Source organism: Canis lupus, chromosome 28 (assembly GCF_003254725.2).
Source record: "Canis lupus dingo isolate Sandy chromosome 28, ASM325472v2, whole genome shotgun sequence".
NCBI lineage: Eukaryota > Metazoa > Chordata > Mammalia > Carnivora > Canidae > Canis > Canis lupus.
The window spans coordinates 13,826,628-13,853,145 of NC_064270.1; the positions used below are offsets into that span (position 1 = coordinate 13,826,628).

The 26,518-nt window shown below is 52.5% G+C and overlaps 2 protein-coding genes across 22 annotated transcripts in view; one reads left to right on the forward strand and one right to left on the reverse strand.

Annotated features, from left to right (window-relative positions):
* Positions 1-3,949, reverse strand: part of PDZD7 (PDZ domain containing 7) — an 18,637-nt gene extending 14,688 nt beyond the window's left edge. For 15 of the 20 annotated variants that reach the window (XR_003144101.3, XR_003144105.2, XR_003144107.2 and 12 more), the window contains exons 1-2: positions 3,828-3,949; positions 2,774-3,160 (exon numbers count right to left, since the gene is read on the reverse strand). Coding sequence is in view for 10 of the 20 variants with exons in the window: in XM_049103410.1 (XP_048959367.1) it covers positions 2,774-2,996 (223 nt within the window). In the remaining 10 variants the exon portion in view is untranslated. The remainder of the gene's footprint in view (positions 1-2,773; positions 3,161-3,827) is intronic. The other 5 variants (XM_025466929.3, XM_049103409.1, XM_025466928.3 and 2 more) reach the window with 1 other exon arrangement.
* Positions 3,950-4,900: 951 nt separating this feature from the next.
* SFXN3 (sideroflexin 3) lies at positions 4,901-12,550 on the forward strand. Of its 2 annotated transcripts, XM_049103415.1 has the most exons (11): positions 4,903-5,271; positions 6,476-6,639; positions 7,273-7,447; positions 7,810-7,904; positions 8,257-8,332; positions 8,481-8,566; positions 8,828-8,955; positions 9,150-9,199; positions 10,060-10,109; positions 10,775-10,822; positions 11,086-12,550. In XM_049103415.1, exons 2-11 carry the CDS (start codon positions 6,479-6,481, stop codon positions 11,180-11,182), a joined length of 966 nt encoding a protein of 321 aa, XP_048959372.1. In that variant the 5' UTR covers positions 4,903-5,271; positions 6,476-6,478; the 3' UTR covers positions 11,183-12,550. The 2 variants fall into 2 exon arrangements, 1 of the variants encoding a protein (XP_048959372.1); XR_007406818.1 differs by lacking the exon at positions 11,086-12,550 and having other exon boundaries at positions 4,901-5,271; positions 8,828-8,966; positions 10,775-10,826.
* Positions 12,551-26,518: the final 13,968 nt, after the last annotated feature.

Consider the following 26,518-nt stretch of genomic DNA (forward strand, 5'->3'; position numbering starts at 1 on the left):
CTCTCATGAATAAAACCTTAAAAACAACGTGTATTCTTGGGGCACCTGAGTGGCTCAGTTGGTTAAGCATCCAACTCTTGATTTTGGCTCAGGTCATGATCTTGGGATCTTGGGATTGAGCCCTGAGTCAGGCTCTGAGCTCAGCATGGAGTTTGCTTGTCCCTCTCCCTCTGCTCCTCCCCCTGCAGTCTCTCTCTCTCTTTCTCAAATAAATAAATAAAATCATTTTTAAAAATGTGTATTCTTGGGGTACCTGAGTGGCTCAATCATTAGAGCATGTGACTCTTTTTTTCTTTTAAGATTTTATTTATTTATTTGACAGAGAGAGAGCAAGCTCACAAGCAGGCGGAGCAACAGGCAGAGAGAGAGGGAGAAGCAGGCTCCCCACAGAGCAGGGAGCCCAATGTGGGACTTGATCCCAGGACACTGGGATGATGTAGAGCACATGACTCTTGATTTCACGGTTGTGAGTTTGAGCCCCATACTGCATATAGAGATTACTTAAAATCTTCTAAAAAGTATATAAAAATGTGTATTCTTGGGCTTTGCTGCAGACACACTGAATAAGAAGCTCTGGGTGTGGGACCCAGCAACTTGTCTTTTCACAAGCTCCCCAGGCAATTCTGATATATTCCAAAGTTTGCAAACCACTGCTCTATCATACCATCCAAACTAGTACTTCCGAGATTCTTACCATCCTTTCTCATTATTTATTGTCTAGAGTGTAATTTACACTAGAGAGTAAACTGTCATGGTAAGGATTTTGTAATCCTTTTTCTGCTGGTGTATCTCCAGGATGTTGCACAGCACTTGATATCTGCCAAGGATTTTTTGAATAAGTAAAAGAATAAATGGATGAAGGAGAGTGAGGAGAAAGGGCTGGTTTGGATTAAAAAATGTGTTTTCTCTGGGATCAGTTGAATTTGAGGAGCTGATGGGAACGCATGGGGGTGATGTGGGTAGCAGTTTCTCCCTTCCCACTGTTGTCTCCCTTATCAGTAGCTTCAGGCCTCTGGAATGGTCTAAATAGTAACAAAAGGGAGAGGTTCCAGGATGCAATGAGTGGGGAGATGTTTATGCTCAGGCAGAGGGTAAGATTCTGAGCTCAGAGGCTCCCAGCCCAGACAGGATAGGGGCTGGCTGGTTAAAGCCATGACCTTAGTCCCCCCATTGCTAGGAGATGCTGCTCTCCTAGCTGCACCAGGGCTCTAGGGTGAGGCAGGGGGTGAGAGCAATCCTGGAACTTCTGCAAGAGGGTCTTTAGAGGGAGAGTGTACAGAGCTGTTACATCATAGCCAGAGCATGGTGTATGTGGGTGTGTGAGGAGGAGTATATGTTCTTTTAATATAATGAGACTTAAAAGGGCCATGCCCCATTGCCTTCCCTATCCCCTACCATGTCTCCTAGCTCCTCTGAGGACTTCTGCTCCATGACCTGAATGACAGTGGTGACTCTCAGCAGTACCCTGCTGCTCACCTAGGGGTGAGGCCCAGCATGATAGATGATGGGAGTGAGCATGCTGGGCCACTGGTGCAGGAAAGCCTGCTCCCTGAGCAACATGTTCCACCCCTGCCCCAATGGCTGGGGTAGGGGAACAGAGATGCCCAGCTGGGTCACAGGGGAGAAGAGGGTCTGAAAAGTCCACCCTGGGAGCCAGCCAGGGAAGTTTTGCTGGCTGAGAAACAGAAGGGGAGCTGGAGATACATATGGTGTCTGGTCCACAGAAAGCCCAGCCCCAGGGGGCACCCCATCACCCCCCCTCTGGTGCTCAAGGTCCTTCCTTGCTCACTGGATCTTTGTCGCCTCGCATCTGTCACTGCAGCCAGGCTGTCTCCTAATTGCACCCCCACCCCCACCCTGTGCTCTTACTTTCCACTTCCAACCTTGCCTTGGGATACCTTCACTGCAGCACCAGCCTTTCTCATTGCTCTGTCTCTAAGCTCTGCTACACTGTAAATTTCTGGAAGGTGAAGATTGATTCTCATTTTTCTCCAGATTCCCTGCAGGACCTAACCAGGGTTGATATAGGACAGGTGCGCAATGTAACAGCATTGAGCAACTGCATAGGATGGGGTAGCCCCCTGCTTCAGGGCCCAGATCTGGGGCTCCCTTCCTGACCCTCAAGCCCTCCTCTCCTCCCTCCTCTTTGGAATATTTGCTACTCCTTTCCTTTCTTCAGCATATGAAACCTTTTTAAAAAAATTATTTACTTATTTTAAGTAATCTCTACACCCTTGGGGCTTGAACTCATGTCCTGAGATCAGGAGTCACGTGCTCTTGGGACTGAGCCATCCAGGTGCCCCTGAGACTGAAACCTTTAATTCTGTCTCCCCAGCTGGGCACTGACTCCTCACAGCCCAACACAGAGCTGGTCACACAACTGGCTGGTTGATGGAGGATATCTTTCTGCTCCTGTACCCGTGTCCCAGGACATACACAAAGGGGTTGGAGAAAGGTAGAGTCCACAGGATGGAGCAGCCAATTCGATACCTTCCCTTGCTCACTTGGGGGCTAGCATATCACGTGCACCTGTCCCAGCCTCCAGGCTCCACTCTCCCACTTCTGACCTCTCTACAATCCTGTAGCCCTAAGCATTGCCCTGAACACAAGGAAAGGAATGATGAGGATGTGTGTATGGCTTTCCACCCCTACAGCCCTAAGGTTCCCATCTCTCCAGTTCCTCCCCCCATAGTGGCTCTGCCGCCTCCTCCTGAGCGCCTCTGCCCCATTCCCCCCACCCTTATCGCCGGTCTCAGCTGGGCCCCGCCCCCACCTTCGATGGGGGAGTTGATGAGGATGACGCGGCCCATGGGCGAGGAGGCTCGGATTCCGCGGGGGGGCCCATTCAGCAGCCGCTGCTGCTTCTTCAGCAGGTATCGCGTTGCGGAGCCCGAGTCGCTGCCCAGGTGGCCGCGGGAGGAGAGGGAGCTCAGAGAGCCTGAGCTGAGGTCTCCAAGGCCCAGTGGGTCGAAGCCCACTGCAAAACCCTGCGCCATTGCGGCTAGTCTGGGGAGGCGCCCTACAAGTCCAGAAGGAAACTGCTAGCCCTCCAGAAAAAGACCCCGCACGCTCCGGGCTCCATGAGCCTTCTGTGTGGGACTGGGGTCTCAGTGACTGGGGGCCCCCCACCTCTGTTGCTTCTCAGGAGTGTGTTCCAAGCCTGTGGATGGAGAACAGGGATTGGGACAAGGGTGTAAATGCTGCCCTCGCTGCCCCCCCTAGAACTTCTACTCCTGCCCTGATTTGAGCATCCTGCCCTTCCAGGCCTTGGGCACCTCACCTCTCCCACCCTTGGCCCGGTCCAGGCACCATCGTCGGCTGTCGGAGCCATTTATATAAGGCCAATGAGAGCCTCGCATTCATCCCTCATTCCGGCTCTCAGCTGAGTCATCTACCCCAGTGCCCAGTCATGGGTAGAGTGGAGATGGATTCTTGGGGGCCCTAGGGCTTCAAATGGTGTGAAAGAAATTGGGGCCAGAGTAACTTAACTGCACACCTCTCTGTGTATACGTGGGTAGGGGGCTCGGGTCTCCAGGGCAGGGCTTCAGGACCTGGGACAGGTGCAGCCAAGGGTCCTAGAGATTCCCTGAACCCCAGAGATACGCTGGTCCCAGGCTGCCGTCCCCTTCATTCCCCCTCCTCTCCCGTCTAAAGAGGTTCCCCGAACCTCTCCCAGGCTTTGGTGGAGGACCTGCTGCCTAGATTCCCACAACAGCTGCACAAAACCTGGAGCCAAGTCCCCCAGAGCAGCTCTGGGACTCAGAACGCAGCATCCCACCCTCGGGTCGGTCCTCTCGGCCCCCAATTCTCGAACTTGGCCCCCTCACCTTCTTGCTTGTGCAGCAGCCGTCGGCTTCGGCTTCCCTCGCCCGCTGGCGCGAGCCCTTGCAGCAACTGGGGGCATCTCGCCCACGCTCCGCCCAGCCCGCTGGAATAGGGCTGGCCTGCGTAGCCGCGGGCTCCCATTGGCTGCGAGGGCCGCCAGTCACTGCCTCCGCCCCTCCTTTGGGCGCGCAGCCAGCCGTTTGTCACCTGGGCTGAGGCCGCTGGGTTCTGCCCGCTGCAGTTCGAGTTCGGATGCCCCATCCCGCCCCACGAATTTAGGGTTTGGGTCACGCCTCGTTCCCTCCCGCTACCGGTTCAGCGTAGGGGAACCCAGAATCGCGTCTTCTCCAGGCCAAGCCAGACACTAGGGCTCTTGGAATTGCCACCCCTCTGTGTCACCCCTGAGGCCTCAATGAGGGAGTGTCACCTGGGCAGGGGAGGCGTAAGCATTCAGTGGGCAGGAGCGTGGGCTGGCTCTGGATGTGCAGCAGCGAGCTCTGTAAGGTGACTGGGTGAGTTGTGAAGTGTGTGTGTGTGTGTGTGTGTGTGTTGCCTTCTTTCACATGCATCCTCCTTCTGTGTCACAAAGTGTCTCTCTGGCCACCCACCCAGTTCTGGAAAGGGCACAGGGTGGAGCAGCTGGCTCCAGGACACTAGGGGAGGAAGAACTTTCTGATCCACTTGCTTGATGCAGACACATCCCAGGGTAGGGACTAGGGCTGAGATCCGTGGTGCGGATGTAGTGATTGGGAGCAGTGGAGCTAGGGTAAGGAGGGGGCTGGAGGAGGAAAAGGTGAGAACATAGAGGACACACAGGCCGGAGCAAGACCGTAAAGGGCTGTGAATGCCGAAGTGCTGCGACAAGAGCTTGTGGGAACTGGGGTAGGAGCCCAGGGGGGCAAGTAGGCGGCGGCCGCTACCAAGGCAGCCATCTAGTAAACTAGCTGGGCGGTAATCCGAGTCCCTCCGGGCGCCCCATCAGAGGATGGCCCCGCCAAGCCACGAGCCTTCGCCCCGCGCGCTGCGAGCCGTCGTCCCGGGCACCTCGGCCGGTTGCTGCCGAGGCAGGCTGCGCCCCCCAGGCCACCTAGGGTACTACAAGCAAAGGGGGCGCACCCGCGCTTCCTCCCCTCCTCTCTCCCGCTGGGAACTGGCCAGAACTGATTCCCGGAGCCCCCATTGGCTCTGGGAGGCGGTGGAGGGCCAGGTCCCTGGAGCCCCGGCTGGGGGCGTCTCCCCAAACGGCACCCACCGCCCCCAGGCTCTGCCAATCCCTGGGCACGCCTGGCGGACGCGCGGGAGGGGGGAGCCCCCGCCCCTCCCGCCGGTCAGCGTCACGCGTGACGTTACGCGTGATGGGTGGGAGGGCAGGAGCAGGGGCGACGCGCCTAGAGGAAGGCGGGTCTCGGAGCTGCAGAAACCGGACGCCCAGGAGCTCGGGAAAGCGTGAGTGCTGGCTGCCCGGGGTGGGGTTCGGCGGTCAGGGGAGTAGGGGACTGAGGACTGAGAGGGAGGGAAGCCTGCCTTGAAGTGTGCTCTCCGTCCTATCCGGATTCAGTATCCGGTTCTGGGGAGGTTTTTGGGGCCCGAGGGGAGGTTGTTTGGGGGGAGGAATGTTAGGGTGAGGCCTCATGTGGTTACACATTCAAGTGCCTACAGTTGATGGATATGGGTTGTGTGTGTATGTGTGAGTGTGCAAGTAACGGTCTTTGTGGGCTAGTGTATGCAGGGCGTGTCCACTGTATGTCTGTGTAGGGCATGTGTGTATCTTTGTGTGTGGGTATGTTAGTGTGAGTGTGTCAGAGAGGGGAGGGCGTGCCTTCCAGTGAGGGAGGAAGTGTGGTTGGAGAGGATTAGTCATATTGTAGGATTTTGCCTAACACAGCCAGATGGCTGCTTCAGGCTTTCCTCTCTGTACTAGGTGGAGAGGGCACTTACCGAATCTCCCTTTCTGGACGTAGGTGGCTCAGGGAGAGTTGGGAGTCTGTGGCAGCCCTGTCCAGCTGGGGAACAAGGAGGGCCTTGGGCCATTCAGTGTGGGTTGAGGAAAATGCCCCCGGAGAGGTGACTTGTGCATGCCCATGAGGAGGCATGCCTGGCTGGCAGCAGCTTCACTTATTTGAGATCTGGAATAGATAAGCCCTGGAGTGGCCAGTGAGCCCTTGGTCTCCTCCAATCAGGGGCTGGGGCGTGGGACGGCTTATGCCATCCTCCCAAACAGCCTTGGGGGTTTGCATCTAGGTCTCAAGGCAGCTGGGGCCTGAAGCTCACATGAACTTGGATATATATAATGCTTAGAACGTACATTTTTGTGCGTATAGGGTGCAAGAGAAGCTGCACAGGATTAGTGGCTTCTCTTGCATCAACCATACACATGTAAATCCTCACTGATGAAAATCTGTACCAGGCCAGAGTGCAAAGGAGATCTATTTTTCCATTTGTTTTCTCCTACCCCTCCTCCCCTCTGAGTCAGGATATTGCCTGGAAAACAGCTCCTCCCTCTAACCCTTGCTTACCTATCTGGAGTCACCTTGAGCTCTAGTAGGGATTGGTGATAGGCCCAGGGACCAGGGCAAGGCCGCCAAAGTTTCCCACAAGCAGAGCTCTTGAACTGCCTTGGAGTCCTCTGACTCTGGTCTTTGCCCTGCAGAAAATGGGTGAGTTGCCCTTAGATATCAATATCCAGGAACCTCGCTGGGACCAAAGCACTTTCCTGGGCAGAGCCCGGCACTTCTTCACTGTTACCGACCCCCGAAATCTGCTGCTGTCTGGAGCACAGCTGGAAGCTTCACGGAACATCGTGCAGAACTACAGGTAGACTGCTACCCCATCTGACCCTGTACCCCAGGGTCTCATTCCCTGCCATTAATACATTACGTTTTGCATCTCTTTCCCCAAGCTTGAGAGTGACCCTGTCCCATTCCTCAACCCCCTTATTCCCTGGCACTGTGTTGGAATCACAGACAACTATGGCACAGAGCTTTAACCCAGAGAATTTTAGGGTGTTTAGGTTGAGGTGGCATTGATCTTTGTGGGTAGGAGGCTGCTATATGCTTCACAAACCCTCTAGAGGGACCTGTCCCACTGCTAAGTCACCCTCTGCAAGGACAGAGGGTCTCAAAGTTGAGTCTCCAGGAGGAAAATCCCCTGTGATGCCCCTAGTCATTTCAACCCATTGGAAACCAAGATTTAGGCAGAAAGAGAAGGCCACCCTTCTTTGTGTGGCTAGAAGGAAAATAGAAATAGGAGCCCACCTACCCTTCTGGGATGATGTGGTTCTCCCCCAGAGACCAGAATAAAGGAGAATAAAGGAGCTCCTTTATTCTGAGATTGGGGGCCAGAGTTCCTGGTCCTCTGCCCAGACTTCCCCTGAGCTGACTGGTCAGGGCTTTCAGGGGCAGATCTGCTGCCGAGAATTACCTGTCTCTTCCTTGCCATTCTCTACAGGGCTGGCGTGGTGACACCCGGGCTCACTGAGGACCAGCTGTGGAGAGCCAAGTATGTGTACGACTCTGCCTTCCATCCCGACACAGGGGAGAAGGTGGTCCTGATTGGCCGTATGTCAGCGCAGGTGCCCATGAACATGACCATCACTGGCTGCATGCTCACCTTCTACAGGCAGGTCCCGTCCCATGTGTCCCCTCCCATGAGTCCCTGAAGGGTTCCTGAGCGCTCTATCCAACCAGAGTGTAGCTTGATGACTCAATGACGCCAGCTGGGCAGAAAATAGTGGGTGGTGGGAGCTTGTGTTCGAATCCCCTACATTCCTCAGAACTCAGCCCCGGGGTTCCTCCCACCCCAGAGACAGTGTATGTAGTTGCATAAGTGGGGAGGGTCATGTAGGGGTCACCAGAGCAAGTTCTTGGGTCACCAGTTGGGTCCCTCCTGAAGGCTTGGGAATAACCTTTTGGGATTTCATTATCAGGTTTGAGGACCAGGGGTACTGTAGGGGGTGGAAGTAAATGTCTTTGTTCTCTCAGGAAGACCCCGACAGTGGTGTTCTGGCAGTGGGTGAATCAGTCCTTCAACGCTGTTGTTAACTACTCCAACCGCAGTGGCGATGCTCCCATTACTGTGGGGTGAGAGCTTGTCCCCGGGGACTTCTCCAGGGGCCCACCACTGCTCCCTCTTGTTTGCTCCTGTTCCCAGAATGCTTGTTCAGCTAATGACCCCAAGCCCTCCTTGCAGCCTGTCCCTCTTCCCCAGTTTCCTGGCCTGAGGGCACGGCATCCTCCTATGTTTGCTATGGGGTGGGGCCCCTCCTCCTGAAGGGGTGGGATCAGAGCTTCCAGACAAGTCAACACTGTAGCAGGGGAGGAATTTCTCTGCCTTCCATGCCTCATGTGTTGAGGGTTTGGCACGTCCTGAAGGAAAGAACCACATGCTGGACTGTTCACCTCCCACATTGTGTCTTGACTCTTCCACCCACAGGCAGCTGGGAACAGCTTATGTGAGTGCCACCACTGGTGCGGTGGCCACAGCCCTGGGACTCAAATCCCTCACCAAGGTAAATGCCCCCCATTTACCCTTTATTTGTTTCCCTTTTCTCCATCACTTGTCTATACCAACCTATAGGCTCCCCACATCTCTCCCCCGAGAGCTCCTCACTACCCCATGGCCCTTAGGGCTTCTAAGTGACATCTTGCTTCCCCCAGCACCTGCCCCCCCTGGTTGGCAGATTTGTGCCCTTTGCAGCGGTGGCAGCTGCCAACTGCATCAACATCCCCCTGATGAGGCAGAGGTGAGTGGCTCCAGCTCCTGGCATGCATGCCCGGTGTGCAGGTAGGCACGTTCTTCCACCATGCAGAGTAGCCCAGTCCTTCTCCTTCCCCAAACAGAAGTTTCTGGGCATGGTCTCAGTCTAACTCTGGGGTCCTGGGGTAGGAGAAATAGCCTTTAAATCTATGACATCTGAGGGGACCCCAGGGAATAGCTGCCTGTGAGGGTATTACAGGTAGGATTTAGGGCCTGTGATCTGACTCCCACCCGCCTTCCTTTTCAGGGAACTGCAGGTGGGCATCCCAGTGACTGATGAGGAAAGTCAGAGACTTGGCCACTCGGTGGCTGCAGCCAAGCAGGGAATCTTCCAGGTGGTGATATCAAGAATCTGCATGGCCATTCCTGCCATGGGTGAGGCAGAGGTGCCTACGTGGGGCATGGGAGGCTCTAAGAGAATGCGGGGCCCTCTCTTAGAGGGGCTTTGAGCACTCTGGAGGCTGTGACTCTGGGGGGAGTGGTTAGAGCGGTGAAGGGGATCCACCCCTCCTTAGGATCCTAACTTTCACTTACTAACTCCCTCCTTTTCTGCTTCGTTCTCCCCACAGCCATTCCCCCCGTGATCATGGACACTCTGGAGAAGAAAGACTTCCTAAAGGTAGGTCACTCTCACCTTTCCCGTCTTGGAAATGGTGGTGGCTGGAAGCAGAGGTGACCAGTCCCCAAGCCTGTTTCCACCTTGGCCTGAGTCTGAGTTGTGCCTCTTGACTGCCCCACCCCTGTGCTGCCCCCTCCTTCATTCATTCAGCAAGAAGGAATTGGGCTGAGGTGAAGGAACACTAAGGGAGCAGGAGAAGAAGATAAGGGAAGGAAGGACATGGTTTCTGTCCTGAAGAGAACTGGTGTCACTTCAGAACCTCTGACACACACAGGGATGGACTACACCACAGTCACACTTGACATCATATTTATGCCATCACCTGCTACCAACAGTGAGACACACAGGCTCACACGTGCACAAACAGAGCAGAGATGCAAAGCACAGGGATACAAGCTCATTCACTGAATCATTTATTATTCACAAGTATATATTGAGCACCAGCTGTGCCCATTGGAGGAACAGAGGGGTGGTTCCTGTGGCTGGAGTGAATGGAAAAGGGTGTGTGAAGAACAGGAAAGGGGACCAGTTCATGCATGCCACTGGGCGCAGGAGGAAGCGAGTGGAGGATTAGAGGAGGCTTCCTGAAGAAAGCAGCTTCCAAAGGAAGTGGGGAACCAATTCTCAGAGGGGAGACTGGGTGATGGAACACTAGGGAGGCTGTCAGCAAGCAGGCCCTGGCTGTAGTGGAGGGTGGTGATCTGGAAATTCCATCCATGTTATGGACTTGGGACAAAGAAAAGGGCCACATATCAGAGGCTCCAAGGCAGGATTGGTGGGGTAGAGCTGCAATGGGGGAATGGGGTGGGGCCGGGGAGGAGGGGACACAAAGCCATTCCACTGTCTCTATCTCCCCACAGCGTCGCCCTTGGCTGGGGGCACCCCTGCAGGTGGGACTGGTGGGCTTCTGGTAAGTGTGCAGAGACTCAGCTATGGTGTGTGAGAGCACCCTTTCCATGGTGGATGTGATAGATAGTTATTGATTTCAAGATGTTTATGTACATCATTCATTCATACATTTGGCTGGTAGAGGTCTTGGACACTTGTAGGGCACGCTGTGTGTGTTAGGGGGTGATCTCCATCCTTGAAGGTCAAGAGTCTAATTGAAGAGATTCTAGTCTTTTTTTAAAATATTTTATTTATTTATTCATGAGAGACACACACAGAGAGAAAGAGAGACAGAGGGAGAAGCAGGCTCCATGCAGGGAGCCCAATGCAGGACTCCATCCTGGGTCTCCAGGATCAGGCCCTGGGCTGAAGGCAGCACTAAACTGCTGAGCCACCCGGGCTGCCCAAGATTCTAGTCTTCATCTGAGAGGAAAGCATGGGAATGTACCTTTTGGTCCCATCCAGGAGTTTCATACACATTTAATTGCTGATTCTGGCACTCACTGGCTGTGGAGCTCTGGGTCACTGCTCCGGAGGCTCTTTCCTCAGCCAGAACCTAATGTCAGCCCTGGCTTTAATCAATCTCTACCTTTCTTTTGGAGCTATCTCTGGAGATGGGGTGGGGTGCAGGGCGGGAACAACCTTAGGTCAAAACTTCACAAAACTTTCCAACGCTCTTCTCCCCAGCCTGGTATTTGCCACCCCCTTGTGCTGTGCCCTGTTCCCTCAGAGAAGGTAAGTTCCACCCCTGGGCTTGGCTGGGCCCTCTGGATTGGTCACCACATCTCTGGAAACAGCCAACCTTGGGGTCTTTCAGTGTGTTCCAGGGGGAGGCCTGGCAGGCACTAAACTTATTCTGGGGGTGAGGATATGACAGTGAGCTGGGCCTTCTGGCAGTCGAAGATTATTCAGCCTGGGAGGAGGGAGGGTGATGACCGTTTAGCCTGATGAGGTGGAGCTCACAGGATACTTAGCCCACCTGTGCTGTTCTGTTGCAGCTCCTTACATGTGAGCAGGCTGGAGCCAGAGCTGAGAGCTCAGATCCGTGAGCAAAACCCTGACATCGAAGTGGTTTACTACAACAAGGGGCTTTGAGGGAGGATCAGCCCCTGGCCCCCTCCCTCACCTCCTTGTGGCTGCTGCTTTAGCAGAGCCTTACCCTCCTGGCCACTTACCCATCTGCCTGGTACTGGTTGGGGGCTTTGGTGGGGAAGCAGCCATTGAGAGCAGCAATCCATTAGGCTGAGAGAGGTGCCCCAATTAAGCCTTTTTCTGTCCTCTCTGGTTTCTAGAGCAGGGCCACATAATCCTTTTCTCCTATGCTTCTATGTCTACATGTATACATATACGAGACATGCGCACGTGCATGTGTGTATCTGTGTACATGCCGTCCTGGAAGCTAGGAACAGACACACTGTCCTCGGATATTTTGATATCTGGCCTCTCTCCTCGGCATTGTGCCACCTGTCAGTCAGCCAGGCTACACGACTTTCCTGCCTCAACAGTTCTACTGGCCAAGTCATTTCTAGTGGCACCTCTCCCCTTCTGGACACAGGAGGAGCCCCAGGATCACAGCACAGAGTCTAAGGGACACTAGCAGGCCCAACTGGGCTGAATCCTTCAGATTTCTGGTTCCTGGGTCCCAAAGCTGATCCAGGAACTGGGGTGGCAGAGGAAGATATACCAGGATAAGGGAAGCAGGGGTTTTATGCATCCTCCACATCCTGAAGTAGATCATTTCCTCTTCTCTCCTCTATCAGAACAAAGGAGTGTCAGTATCCTGTACCACTCTTGCCATCTTCCCATCTCATTCCCACTGCAGTGTGGGCATCTTTGGGTACAATCTTAGGAGTTCTTGGTCTGCTCTGACATCATAGCCTCAAATCTACACGTACAGTCCCAACTCCTTCCCCAAACCAAAAAGCCATGAAGGCAGAGCAAACATTCCCCTTTAAGAGCTCCCACTGCACCCTCTTACAGAGGGACACAGCTGTGGGAATGGTGCTTAACCTCCACAGGTATCTGAGTGGATGTAACTAGGACACCCTCAAGGGCAAGTAGGCCCTGAGTGTACAATCTTAAGACAGGAAATTTTGTCTTCTGTTGACTCTTGTCAGACATTCAGCAGAACCCTGACCCTAGCTTCTCTTTTTTGAGGCTTAGCCCTGCTCCTACCTCTACTCCCACTCCCACCTCCCAAGAGGAAGAAGAGCCTGGGCATCCATAGGTGGTCTAAATGGGAGATAGGCATGGGAATGGGAGTGTAGAGTGTAGAGGTACACTCATAGAATACAGGGCTGGACCTTGACTTCAACTCCTATGAGCTCTGGCTGAAGCAATGGGTGGGACAGATGAAGGCCCCAGTGGGATCCCCCAAGAGTACTTTCCTGCTCCTTCAACTATCTGCCATCAGTGACTAAAACTATGATGCCATTGCTACTCAATAAACTGAAAACCTGTCTACTTCTTGATCTTCACTTGATTCCGTGTCCTAAGTGTCCAGGAAGAGCCGGCCTCCTGCCGGAGGCCTTCTTTTTCTTCCCTTCCCACAAAATGTGGGTCTTTTTTTTTTTTTTTTTTTTTTTTTTTTTTTTTTTTTTAATTTTTATTTATTTATTATAGTCACAGAGAGAGAGAGAGAGGCAGAGACACAGGCAGAGGGAGAAGCAGGCTCCATGCACCGGGAGCCCGACGTGGGACTCGATCCCGGGTCTCCAGGATCGCGCCCTGGGCCAAAGGCAGGCGCCAAACCGCTGCGCCACCCAGGGATCCCCAAAATGTGGGTCTTAGTCTCTTCCCTCCCCTTCTGTAGGGCACCTCAGCCCCCAGCAGAGGGCGCTGTGAGATTAGAAAATCAGTCCTCCAGCAGCACCCTGAGTACTACTAACCTACAGGGCATGTAGATGCCTTCTCTTCCCTTTGCAGACAGAGTCCTGGCCAGGAGTTTTGATCACATACCTACATACCAACCCAGGCTCTGGGCATCTGTGTTCCCTTCAGGCATTTGGCATGGGCTGGTAGTTTCTGGTTCCCAGGGCAGCCTCTGGAGAGAGGAAGGATAGAGGGCTAAGGACTGTCCAGCTCTATCAGAGAGGTTAGGTCACCAGCACATCCTCCATACCCCCAACAGTACAACACAGGAACAAGCCTGTTACAGACCATTTGCTAGTTAACACCCCTTCCCCCATCCCAGGATCTTCCACTCCCTCCTTATGTAACCACCCCTCCCCCCATTTTTTTCCCTGGGAAAAATGAGGCCAAAAGTTCATGTCTATGAACAGAGAATGAAAGCTACCATTAAATAGTTTAATAACTGCATCTCTTACCTTCTTTGGAAGATTCAAAAGAATAAAACATGGATGAATCTACAATAAAATCCATTGTCTACTCCCTGTAGGACATACCCTTCATCTTCCCTTTTTCAGCTTAAAGATCTCACACTAGGTGATGAAGAAAATCTTTAGGTCCAAACAGCCACACAACAGTGTGAAGTGAACCTGGTACCTTGGCCTGGGCTTGCTCACTTCTCTTGGGAAGTTGAAGTTTACTCGTATGGACAATGGGAGTGACACTAGCTTATTGATCCCTGCGTGTGACGCCAAGCTTAATAAGGCCAAGTGTTTTAAGTCCATTAGCTCTTAGGATCTTCACAACCCACTGCGGGGCCAGACATGTTATGTCCATTCTTAGCAAAAACAAAGGCTTAGGTAAGATATTTAAAAAGTTGCCCACAAAAAAAAAAAAAAAAAAAAAGGTTGCCCACAGCTGCACAACTAGGAAGTAGTGGAACCAGGATTCAAGTGGAGCTGTGTGACTCTGAAGCCTCTATGCTAAGCTTCTTCCTGACCTGCCAGCCACCAGCCAAACTTGAAATAGTTCTCCTGGTCCCTTTGACATTCCAGGGCATCGCCTCCTTGGGCCCAGTTTGTTTACAGGCCAGCAAAACTGAGGCCCACAAATATACTCGGACCTTTACTAAAGCCACTGAGGAGTTTCCAAACTTGAAAGTTTTATAGCTGAAGGCACATGAGCAAAGATTCCTATTCTTTTTTTTTTTTTTTTTTCTTCTGAGAAAGAGAAAGAACACATGCAGAGGGGGTGCAGAGGGAGAAGCAGACTCCTCACTGAGCAGGGAACCTGACTTGGGCCTCAATGTGAGGCTGGATCCTAGGACCCGGAGATCATGACCTGAGCTGAAGGCAGCAGCTTAACTGGAGCCACGCAAGCCACCCCGTCCTATTCTTGACTAAATATGCGACAATACTTAGGGCACCGAGCCGGCTCAGTCAGTATAGCCTGTGACTCCTGGTCTTGGGGCCCACGTTGGACTTAGAGCTTACTTAAAGAAATGTATGTGGGGTGACATTTAGAAAACCAGTTTCAATTCCATCCTGTTCTGCCAGCTTTGAGCAGGGCCTCCCATCAAGCCCATGGGACACTGAGTCAACTCTTCCAGCCTCTCTCTGGAGTTACGGCTTTTGCCTTTGGTAATCCCCTCCACAGGGGACCTTGAACTTTTACTGGAAAATCCACATAAAATAAACCTACTTGGGGAGTGAGGTACCAGAATCTCTGTTTAACCAGATCATGAAGAACATTTTATTTTATTTTTTTAAAGAAGATTTTTTTTTAAAGATTTTATTTATTCATGAGACACACACACACACACACACAGAGGCAGAGACACAGGCAGAGGGAGAAGCAGGCTCCATGCAGGGAGCCCGATGTGGGACGCAACTTCAGGTCTCCAGGATCACACCCTGGGCTGAAGGCGGAGCCAAACCACTTAGCCACCAGGGCTGCCCATGAAGAACATTTTATAACGTACTTAGCTGTGCTCAGCAGATAACACCAAACCGTACCAGACAGAAGACCCGCCAAGGCACCAGAAGGGCCAGTTAGGAAGGACTGCTTTCCTGCCACCTTTCCTTCCTCATTCCACACCAGTTTCTCAAAGCAAAAGTTAGCTTTAGGCTCGCTTCACGGGCTCTCTAGGGGGCAACTCCTAGCCAGACAGTCTTTTCCAGACTGCCTCCACATACTTGGGCTTTTTCTCAGAAATCAGCATTTGGGCAGAGGCAGCACTTCTTTCCCTGGAAAGTAAGCTCCCCCGTTCTTGGGCCTCCCCTCTTCCTCTCTTCCTCCTCAGACTCTGGGAACCTTCTTTGGGAGCCTATATCGGCGTCCTTGGTCTTCCTCCCCAGCCTTCTTCCCCTGGCCTGGCCTCATCTGCTCCAGAGTCCCCACCTTGCTCATCCTGAAGGCCACAACCCTCCCTCTCTCCCAGCCCATGTTCTAAGGAGAAAAAGGGGCTCCTGTCTGGCTTAGGCTGGCCAGAGGGAGGGGGCCAAGCGTGCAGATCCTGCTCTTCTTCGGGGTCCCTGAGGCCGGCATCTCAGCATCTCGGGGCCGGGGTTAGGGCCAGTTTCAGCTCCGGCCCTGTGGGCGCATGCCAGCCAGACTAGGCTAGTCCTCGGTCCCCGGCGGTGCCCTACGAGTCACACAGCCAAGCCCCGTTTCCCCTCAACCAAGCTGTCGGTGCGAAGCCAGGCGCGTACTAACGCACTCGAGCGCGTCAGTCAGTCCGTCACAGGGAGGCCACGCCCCCGGGGGCGGAGCCCGTCGGGCGCAGAGTCCCGCCCCTGCTCCGGCCCTTGTCAGTCAAGGGCTCGGCTCCACCGCCTTTCCGTTTCCCAGGCAACGGCTTTGCGGCCGCTGGCGGGGAAACCATTCTTCCCTGGAGGAGCTACGAACTTACGTCTCAGATCCGCTTTCCGGGTGACCTCGGTCCCGGACCGTTAAATCCGCCAAGTCGCCTCCCTCCCTCCGCTCCGAAGGCCGCGAGCGCCTCAGCGCCCGCCCTTGGACTTCCTGCCCGGAAATCCGGGCGGTTTTCGAGGAATCGCGCGAGGCCCCTCCGAGGTCGCCAGCACGGATTTCTCTGCGGCTTAGAGGCTATCGGCGCAGCCTCTTGCACTTACTTGCATCCCACAGTTCAGGAAACGTTTACCGAACTCGGCTAAGAGTGGCTCCGTGCCCGGCGCTGGGTAGAAATGGCCTGTTGGGTGGACCGAGTCCCTTCCCATCTGCAGGGACACAGCCTGTGCCCAGCAGTCATCAAGGCCTCTCTCTCCATTCCCTCTACATCAGTGTCCCTGCCTGTTACAGCGATCTCTGCCCTGATGCTGATGCCGAGGCATTCTTTTGCTAGGAATTGTGGAGGAATCTTGACCTCGTTGCATCATTCCCTCCAGGGGAGGTTCTGGGCAGCTCCCTCCTCTTTCTAAATATCCACACCTTTTTCCTCCCAACTCAGGCTGCCAGAGGGACAAGGCAGGCCCCAGCCTTTCGTCCCAGCCCCCTCCAACTTTCTCCTTCCACCCTCCAATCTTAGACCGGCAAGGTTTGCACCTGACCAGGAAAACAGGGGAGGAATGCTTCCTCCCCTCCCCTCACACCTCCGATAGGAGAGTAACCAGCTCCTGCTAACAAGCAACAAACAGTTCCTTCAAGGTAAAGTGTATGCTTATGGAACAAGAGTTTGCTGTATAAATCTATAAATTAACCAATCAGCCACCTGTAACCTCCCTTCTATCACCAGCAAGTCCTCAATCAGAAATTTTATTTCCCAGAAGCTCTTCTGGTTTGGGTTTTAATTCCAGTTATTTTGCAGAAAGCAGCAGAGAATGATTGTGACTAGCTTCAGTGAACAGAGATGTATTGGGAGGACTCTGCAATAGCTCTCACAACCAGAGATGGGGCTAGCTAGCCTGGCCTTGGAAAGAGCGGGAAGCTGGACATCTCTGGGGACCTCAGCAACTGGAGTTTATAGACACTGCCATTAAGGTAGCAGCTTCAACCAGCTTCAGTTTCTTTTTTTTTTTTTTAAAGATTTATTTATTTATTTATGATAGACATAGAGTGAGAGAGAGAGAGAGGCAGAGTGTGTCACAGGCAGAGAGAGAAGCAGGCTCCATGCCGGGAGCCTGACGTGGGACTCGATCCCGGGACTCCAGAATTGCGCCCTGGGCCAAAGGCAGGTGCTAAACCGCTGAGCCACCCAGGGATCCCCCCCCCCTTTTTTTTTTTTTTAAAGATTCAGCTTCAGTTTCTGATCTGCCTATTTAAGTTTCAGAAATCAGGGGCACCTGAATCAGTTAAGTGTCTTGTCTTTGGTTCAGGTCAGGATCTCCAGGTCCTGGGATTGAGCCCCGAATCCAGCTTCCTGCTCAGCAAGGAGTTGGCCTCTCTCTCCCTCCCGCCTTTCCCTTTGCCCCTCTCCACAGCTCATTTCTTCTATCTCTCAAATAAATAAATAAAATCTTTAAAAAAAAAGTTTCAGAAATCAGCTTAGATCAGTTGTCTCCTAGAAGGTGGCTAGAGGTCAGGGTCAAGTTACAAGGACATTGGACATCTTTACTTCAAATCTACTTCTATGATTGAGGCTGTTGCCAAAGTAGGGCAATTACCCTGAGCTGGGAATCACCATGATTGATATTTACTACAGCATGTATTATTATTGGTCCTAAACAGAGGATTTTTTCCAGTTTAAATGAAACTTCCCCTAAGGGCAGGCACCATAGCTTCCCTTTTAAAAAAATGCAATAAAAAAAACCATGACACAAGATTTACCATCTTAACCATTTATAAGTGTACAATTCAGTAGTGTTAAGTATATTCACATTGTTGTGAAACAGATCTTCATAACTTTTTCATTGCACATCTGAAACTATACTCATTAAACAACAGCCCAAGGGAAGCCCCGGTAGCCCAGCGGTTTAGCGCCACCTTCAGTCCAGGGTGTGATCCTGGAGACCTGGGATTGAATCCTATGTCAGTCTCCCTGCATGGAGCCTGCTCCTCCCTCTGCCTGTGTCTTTGCCACTCTCTCTCTCTCTCTCTCTCTCTCTCTCTCTGTCTCTCATGAATAAATAAATAAAAATCTTTAAAAAGAAAAAAAAAGAAAAATTAGTTGTTTAAAAAAAAAAACAGCTCATAGCATCACTTTTTTTATGCTCACCACACTTATAAAATTGCCTGACTCACAGTAACTACTCAATACATGTTTGCTGAATAAATGAACAAGGAATGCAAAGTGCCCTAAACTCCACTTATGTGGTTGATCCTCAGATCACTAACACAGTGGTTCTCCGTGTTATTCCTCAGCAAACCTGTCACATTTTCACAAAGGAAGCAATGGCTCACATCCTTAGTGATTTTGCCCTGGAGGATGGGAGAGCATACCCTCACAGGGAGGCATAACAGAACCTTGTGTGAAAAGTCCCTCAGGCATAAAGCTCTTTTCCTAGACATGTCCCTACATATGATGGCTAGTGGGAGGAGGAGCTTAGCTCCCTCTCTTCTGTGTCTCTTTAGGAGTCCCAGAGGAAAGGGGGTGAGGGAAAGAGCATCTCACCTGTAATCAGAGCCACTGTCTCCAACTCTCTTGTCTGTTTCTCTGCACATCTCAATTCCTCTTTCCCATGGCAATTAGTTTCCCGTGGTGCTGACCTACCCCCTATCTCTGCAGCTTCTTGGGGACTGGCCCTGAGCTGCCATCATTTGAGGCATGCTGGAAAGGAGATACCTTCACCTTATTCTTGTCCAGCTCCTACTGTGTGGCCCCCCAGCAAAGTTGCTTGGGCCTCTGGCCACATAGTTTCATTTTCATGGCCTGTTTTCCAGGGCACCAAGGCACAATGGGGTGGGGAGATGTTGGGTAGTAGTGATGTAAGATTAAATATCACCCTACAATATACCTAGAAGCATTCCTTTTTATGATACTCAGGTCTTCTGCTGAGCCTGGCTCTTCCTGCTGGACCTGCTTGTCACTGCTAGTGATTTTCTTTCCAGGCCCCATTTCTGCAAGCTGCCTTCTGACACCTAAACCCCCAGGCTGTCAGACTCATCTGCTTACATCTGACCCCTGAGTCGTGGACGAGATTCAAGTTCTTTTCTTGAACTTTGGCTAAATCAGGTGACTTCCATTCAATTGCCCCAAACTTTCCAAGACCACTAAAGAGGCTTGCTGTGTAAAGGAAACAGGCAGACTCCCTAAATCTGTGGTTTCCAAACTGTGTACTCAGATATCCCAGACTACCACAGTGAATTTGCAAGACTGCTACAGGATATTTTCAGTTTTTGAGAGGAACCCAACAATACTCTGCATCTGCTGGACATTGCACGAACTACTAACTCAGGTTCAGTTTCAAAATTAGATTCTGCTGCATTATTTTCAATGTCTTCGCAAAAGTGCATTTTTTATTATTGCTGTACCAAAAAAAATAGCAAGAACTACACAAAAGTCAATGTGGCACAGAAAATGAGGGTGGCAGTATCCAAGCTGATTCTGAGTTTTTAGTAGAAGTTATGCAGATCTGAACAGGTGCAACATCCCATTAATAAGTAATGAAGGTTAAGAACTACAAAAAAATGGGGGTGCTTGGCTGGCTCACTGGGTAGCCATGCAACTCTTGATCGTGGGGTGGTGAGTTCCAGCCCCACATTGCATGTGGAGCCTACTTAAAAGTAATAATAGTAATAAAAAAGAATTACATAAAAATATTCTTGAAGCACCTGGGTCGCTCAGTCGGTTAAGCATTTCACTCTTGGTCCCAGCTCAGGTTGTAATCTTGTGGGATTAAGCCATGTGTTGGGCTCTATGCTCTGCAGGGAATCTGCTTCAGATTCTCTCTCCCTCCTGTTCGCTCTGTCTCTCACTCAAATAAAACCTTTAAAAAATATATTCTCCTCACCCCAATGTATGTGTATTCGTTTTTCAAGCAGGTACAAAAGAGGCATACTAAATTGCTTGGACCTAAGTACCTACAGGGAATTATTAGACATTTCTTTTAGCCTAGGGCGCTGTGAAAAAATTACTGGAAAACTAAAGGTTCTATGATTCTAGAAAGTTGGGAAGCCTTGCCCTAAATGCATGAGGGAAGAAATGAAGGCATGAGGGAATATCACTGGAGTGTAATGGGTCTCAGATCTGCCCTCTGTAAACTCCAGGTACTGTGCCTTTGTAGGAAATTTTCTCTTATTGAATTCTTAATAATTCTTTGTGGGAAGTCTTAATCTTGTTTCAGTGATCCAGGTTGTTCACAATGTGATCAGAGGGTGATAGAGAGTCCCTAGGGACTGGGGAGGGTGGTGGAAACTTAGAAGCCAGAGCCGTCTTGGCCGGGCCAGCTGAGATCAGAGGCAAAGGAGAAAACCGCGGCTGAGGACGCTGGGGCCCCTCAACGCCCGGCTCTGCTCTGCATCAGGTAGTCGGTCCCCGGGACCTGCCCCCACGCTGCGCCCCCTGGAGGTCACACTGGGTCTGTTGGACCGGACCAAAAAGCTATCGCCCCGCCCCTGGAAATCTGGGGGCCTTTGAGCCCCAAGCCATCCCGTGGAAGGGGTGGGTGGCTGCCAGTGGTGTTCCACTCAGGTCTGCGCTTCTCCCTCCTTCCCCGCCCGCATCCTCCGGTGACTGGAGGACGCCTTCCCGGAGCGAGGATGGCAGAACCGGAGGGTCCCTAGCTCCCCGGCTCATACATTAAAGATGCAGAGGCGCCGGGGCTGCGGTGCCACAAGCATGAAGACAAATTTTTAATCCCGAGCAAGAAGATGCCGGGAGATGGGGGGCGCGGGAGAAAAATGAATTAGGTTTTTATTATGTGTTTTATTATGCTGTAATTGAACAGGATTAGGTGAGAATACAATATTTTTCTGAGGCGCCTGGAGGGGGAAGGGGGCGGGAGAGAGGCTGACAGCGAGCGAGAGACAGCGAAGCCCGCAGAGAAGCCGCGGCTCCCGGACGCAGCGGCTCCCAGGGGAGGGGAAGAGCGGCGCCGACCCGGCTGGGTGCGCCCAAGCGCCACCGCCACCAACCCCCTGGCAGTTTCGGCCACGTGGGGTGGGTGAGGGGGACTGTATTAGGACCAGGTTAGCTAAGGTCCCGCGAGGGTATGCTGGGGAGGGGGGTGGGTGGGCTTGAGAGTTGGAGGGCCAGGAGCTCACAAGCCCGCTCCAGAAGGGAAATTGAGTCACAGAGGGGCAGGAGCGCGGCAAGGAAAAGACAAGGCGCCCTGGAGTCATTAAGGTCGCGGAAGCCTGCGAATTCACACCTTCTAACATCTCTGCCCTGCACACGTCGGACACAGGCCTTGTGCTTCAGCAGCATTTCGGAGCGCCCACTTTGTGCTCGGCCCTCGCTTATTGCAGCGTGACCCCTCCGCCCCCCATATTCCGTCCCACTGCTGTCACCTCTGAAAAGATCCGTATTTACCCAGGCCTACTCCAGCACTGCGCCCCCAGAAGGCCTCCTCAGGTAAAGGGCGCCCAGGTGAGCCCCCGCAGTCGGCGGAGCTAACCGCCCTCTCACCCCTGGAATCGCCACACACACACACACACACACACACACACACACACACACACACCCGGGAGCTCGGGCAGCCCGGCCGGGCAGCTTCATTAAGGGCGGCCGCCAGCCCCACGTCTCACCTGCTGCAGCGCCCCTCGCGCTCCGCCGGGGACCCGCTCCTGGCGGTGATGAAGAGGCCCATTAGCCGCTTCTACCTTTAGGGCGGACTGGGCCGCTCTCCCCACTTCCCAATTAGGACATTAGAAACCGTCAACCAAGATTAATAGTTGCCCGGCTCCGGGGCAGGGAGATGAGCCCAGATATCGCAGCAGCGCCGCACGCAAGGCTCGGGCCAACTTGGTGTGCGCCGGCCTTACCACCTGCCGCCGCCAGCCCTCCTTCCACCAGCCCTACCTCCGCCTCCTTCCCCTCTTCCCCTGGGCTCGCCTGAAACTCTCAGGTGAGCCCCACAATGGGGTCGGGAGTGTCAGAGACCGGAGTCATATTTTCTCTGCTGGGTCTTCGCCCCAGGCGGCTCCAAGGCTAGGCGAGTTGGGGAGGGAGGTGCCCTCTCCTGGGAACTCCCTCAGCTTTCCTAAAGACTTGATTGAAAGACTTCTGATCTTAACGACTGGACAGACCATCGCTTTCTCGGAGAGGCTTCCTTGACCCTCTCTTCCCCAGGTCAATCTTCCTCCTATTCTCCATCATTGCTCCACCGTATTTTTCAGCATATGTACCATACGTGTGCTTTTACCTTTGTGTGATTATATCATTGATGTCTGCCGCCCTCACTGGACTGCGGACTCCAGGGGGAAGGGACCATCATTTTGCTCCGCATGGGCTCTGGAGCGCCTTCAGTAATTGTGTGTTGAATGAGTTAGTGGGCAACAGGCGTTCCCTGTGTTTTTCCTGAAACCTCTGCTTCCTGCGCAAGCTCCCTCTGCTCCCTTCTTAAACAGCCTCATAGCACCTGCACTCTTCCTTCTCGTTCATATTGTAATTGTAACTTATTAATTATTTCCATGATTACCTGTTCAGTGTCTTCTTCCCCTTGAGGGCATAAGCTCCTGGGGAGGGGGGCAGGCAGGGGTTGGGCACACAGCTGTACCCGGGAGGACTGCCAGCCTGACCTCAGCACACTTTGTTTGACAGATTATTGTGTCTGAGGGTCTAGGAGCTTTAGAACTCTTCCAATCCCATCCTTTTGAGGTCTCTGTGGCCTGAAGGGGCAAGTAACTTGCCTGAGGTTACACAGCTAGCTAGAAGCAAAACCAGGATGAAAACTTTTCTAACAGGCTGTGATTTTTATCCAAAAGTCACATCATCTGGGACCCTGGGGCAGTCCCTTCTGAACTCTGAGGTTTCTAAGCCTTGGTGGGCCTTGGGGGTGATCCCAAGTATCTCTTCCTTTGGAGATGGAGATGGAACTAAGCCGTTCCGCCTCCCTGCAGGGTAAGAGTTTTGGGGCCCAGGGACACTCTATACACTGTGTCGACAGGGGCAAAAACTTGAGGTTGTTTCAACTTTAGTTTATCTTTCCTGGATGTAAAACTAGGAGAGCCCCCTCCACCACCCTAGAGAGATGAGAACTATCTCTGTGCCACCCCCCCACCCCACCCCCAACTGCCCCAGGGGGCAGGGGGGGAATAATGATTTAGAAGCAGAAAATGAAAGGAACCTCAGAGAAAGTGCTAAGACCCAGAGAGTGGGGGCCTGAGATCCTCCACCTCATCACACCCTGCCCCCCCACCCCACGCCCTGTCACCTCTCTAGAACCTACACACTAGCGGGAGGGCCAGGGACTGGGTTTGGGGATAGGGGTAAGATCGATACTTCACTGGGTTTTGATGACCGCAGGCTTTCACCTTGCAGATAATGGGGTGAGCGGCAGTAAACTCTCACCGACAGAGCGGGCTCCCCCGGCCTTAATGAGATAATCAATACTTGTTCTCGGCTTAATTTCCATCTAATTGCTCTTTAACGACGCCGGATAATGGGCCGCCTCCTGTGAGGAGAGAGCTGGCTGGGAATCCGACCCGCCTCGGACTCCCGCCCCCCTTCCCCGGGCGGGGTGCCCTCGCGCAGGTGGGATGGGGGCGCACCCGGCTCCCGGGCTGGGCTGGAGCTCCCTCCGCCGGCCTCTTACCGCGCGGTCACCTGCCTGCGGTGTTCTCGGTCTCCGCAGGGGGCGCTCCAGGCCTTGGCTGCGGGATCCTCGGCAGGGCGCTGGGTTCTGGGCTCTTGCCGGTCCCCCGACTGGGCCGCGGAACCGCGCAGTGCCCTCGCCGCCTGCCCGCGCCTCATCCTCCCTGCTACCCACCCGGCCAGGCAAGTCGCGGCGGAACCCCGCGCCGAGGTGCGGGGCCTCCGCACTGGTCCTTTCCTCCCTGTCCTTCTCACTGCCTTGCCAAACTGCAAGGGGTTGGCGGTCCTGAGGCTTTAGGTAAACTGCTGCACCTAAGAAAGTCTTCAATCCTATTTTTTCCGGTAAGTAGCTGGGCTGCTTCCCGCAAAATTACCGGTTGGGGGATCCCTGGGTGGTGCAGCGGTTTGGCGCCTGCCTTTGGCCCAGGGCGCGATCCTGGAGACCCGGGATCGAATCCCACGTCGGGCTCCCGGTGCATGGAGCCTGCTTCTCCCTCTGCCTGTGTCTCTGCCTCTCTCTCTCTCACTGTGTGCCTATCATAAATAAATAAAAATTAAAAAAAAAAATTACCGGTTGGTTATCACGGACCATTCAGACAAGGAGGGGAGAGGGGCAAAAAGAAGGGACCCCTTGGGTGGGACCCCTAAGCTCCATGGCTCAGAGGCTCACATTGCCCTCCCCCCCAGCTCAGATAGACACCCGATTTCCACTCACCACAGCCCCCACCCCAAGCACCCATAGCCAGGAGAGTTACTGCCAACAGCAGCGGCTCAGGTATCTGCCATAACTCTCTCCCCTTCTACTTGCCTGTCTCAGCACTAGAGATGCTGAGGTTCTCCCCAAGGCCTCTCAAGGGTCCCGGCCTCCCAGGAGACTGAGTTGCCTTCCCCCACCCTCCTCGCAGCCCCAGCTCATCTCTTTTGTCTTCTTTTATTTTTAATACTTTTTTAAAGATTTATTTTTATTTATTTATGATAGACACACACACACACACACACACACACACACACACACACACACACACACCCTGGGCCAAAGGCAGGTGCAAAACCGCTGAGCCACCCAGGGATCCCCTCTTTTGTCTTCTCTTGATACTAATCACCAAGCACTTTGGCCTCAGATGCTATAACCAAGGATGTGCCCCATCACATCCCACCTCCTGATTTTCTGCTCACTGGGGACACGCTTACCTGCATCTCTAAGCCTTGGCTCCTGTAGAGGAACATTTACATTTATAAACCACCCGCTGCAGTTCTGATTGCAGCTACAAGGACTGATTCCAGCTGCACGGATGTTAGGCTGACAAAGATAACAATGATAGTGTCAGGATGTGTGATGGTTAGAATCATGCCTTGGACCTAGGCAGCCCCAGGTTCAAGTCCTAATTCTGTTGCTTACTAGTTGGTGTGACAGTGGGTGCACTTACCTACAGGTCTGAACCTCGGTCTTCTTATTTAAAAAATGAGGTTAATAATCCTACTTTACAAGCCACCGTAGGTGTGAAAGAAGCTCATGTAATGTAAATTTCTGGCCACAGTGCCTGGCACATTGGAACCATTTGCTAAATGGTAGCTGTTGCTGTTGTGAATTAGAGCCAAAGAATCCTCTAGGTCAAGGATCATAACTGCAAGGCTACAGGGGCAGGCAGAAATCTTAAATTATAGAAGTTGGTCCCATCATCAGGACTGTGGTGAGCCAGAGAGGAACAGCCCCACCTAAAACAGCGGCCAGGACTTATCTTCAATGGTTGCTAGGTGGACCAAATTCCCCTGGTTTTCTCTTCTTCTTTAAAAAAAAAAATATCTTATTTTTTGGCAGCACCAGCAGCTTGATATTAGCTCTGACTTTTCTTACCTCCCGATCTCAGCATTAAGAGCAGCTGGGAGTTCTCCCTTAGGCTTCTCTGAACATCCTGGCCTGATGACTCTGGCCCCCAAATTCTGAGTTTTTATATAAAAGTTCTCACTACGGAAATATTGGCAACTATCTAAAAACTCAAAAACATTGTGCCAAATACAACATGTCTGAAGGCTGAATTCACCCTCATTTCTCAGAAGAAACTGAGGTTTAGGTAGGTCACAGCTGCTGGCAAAGCTGCCTGGAAGCCTAGATTCAATGTGAAAGTAAGAACTTCTGTGAGGCCCTTTCTACACTGCAGGGCCTGCTTAGCGTTCACCCACTGCAGATACTGCCAGTGGCTGGGGCCAGAGTTAGCACTTGGCAGCTCCTGAAGCACAAGACCTGGGTCACAGCAGTCCTCTCTTGTGATGAATCCAGATTCTTTAAGAAAGGTTGTAGAGGGTAGTGTGACATTAAATCAAGCTTCAGGGGGATCCCTGGGTGGCTCAGCGGTTTAGCGCCTGCCTTCGGCCCAGGGTGTGATCCTGGAGTCCTGGGATCGAGTCCCACGTCGGGCTCCCTGCATGGAGCCTGCTTCTCTGCTTCTCTTTCTCCCTGTGTTTCTCATGAATAAATAAATAAAATGCTTTTAAAAAATAAATCAAGCTTCAGGACCCTGAAGATCACAATTTTGTTTAAAGTGCCATTTTGGACACCTTTCTTTCTTTCTTTCTTTCTTTCTTTCTTTCTTTCTTTCTTTCTTTCTTTCTTTCTTTCTTTTTCTTTCTTTCTTTCTTTCTTTTTCTTTCTTTCTTTCTAAGATTTTTATTCATGAGAGACAGAGAGAGAGAGGCAGAGACATAGGCAGAGAGAGAAGCAGGCTCCTCACAGGGAGCCCAATGTGGGATTCGATCCCAGGACTGGGATCACGCCCTGAGATGAAGGCAGATGCTCAATCGCTGAGCCACCCAGGCATTCCTTGGACACATTGCTTGAGCCCAATTTCAGTGTGATTCTACTTTAAAAATTCCCCGCTTGGGTCTCCCTCAATCGGGGGAGAGAGCCAGCAGGAGGTTTGCTAGGCACAGTTCTC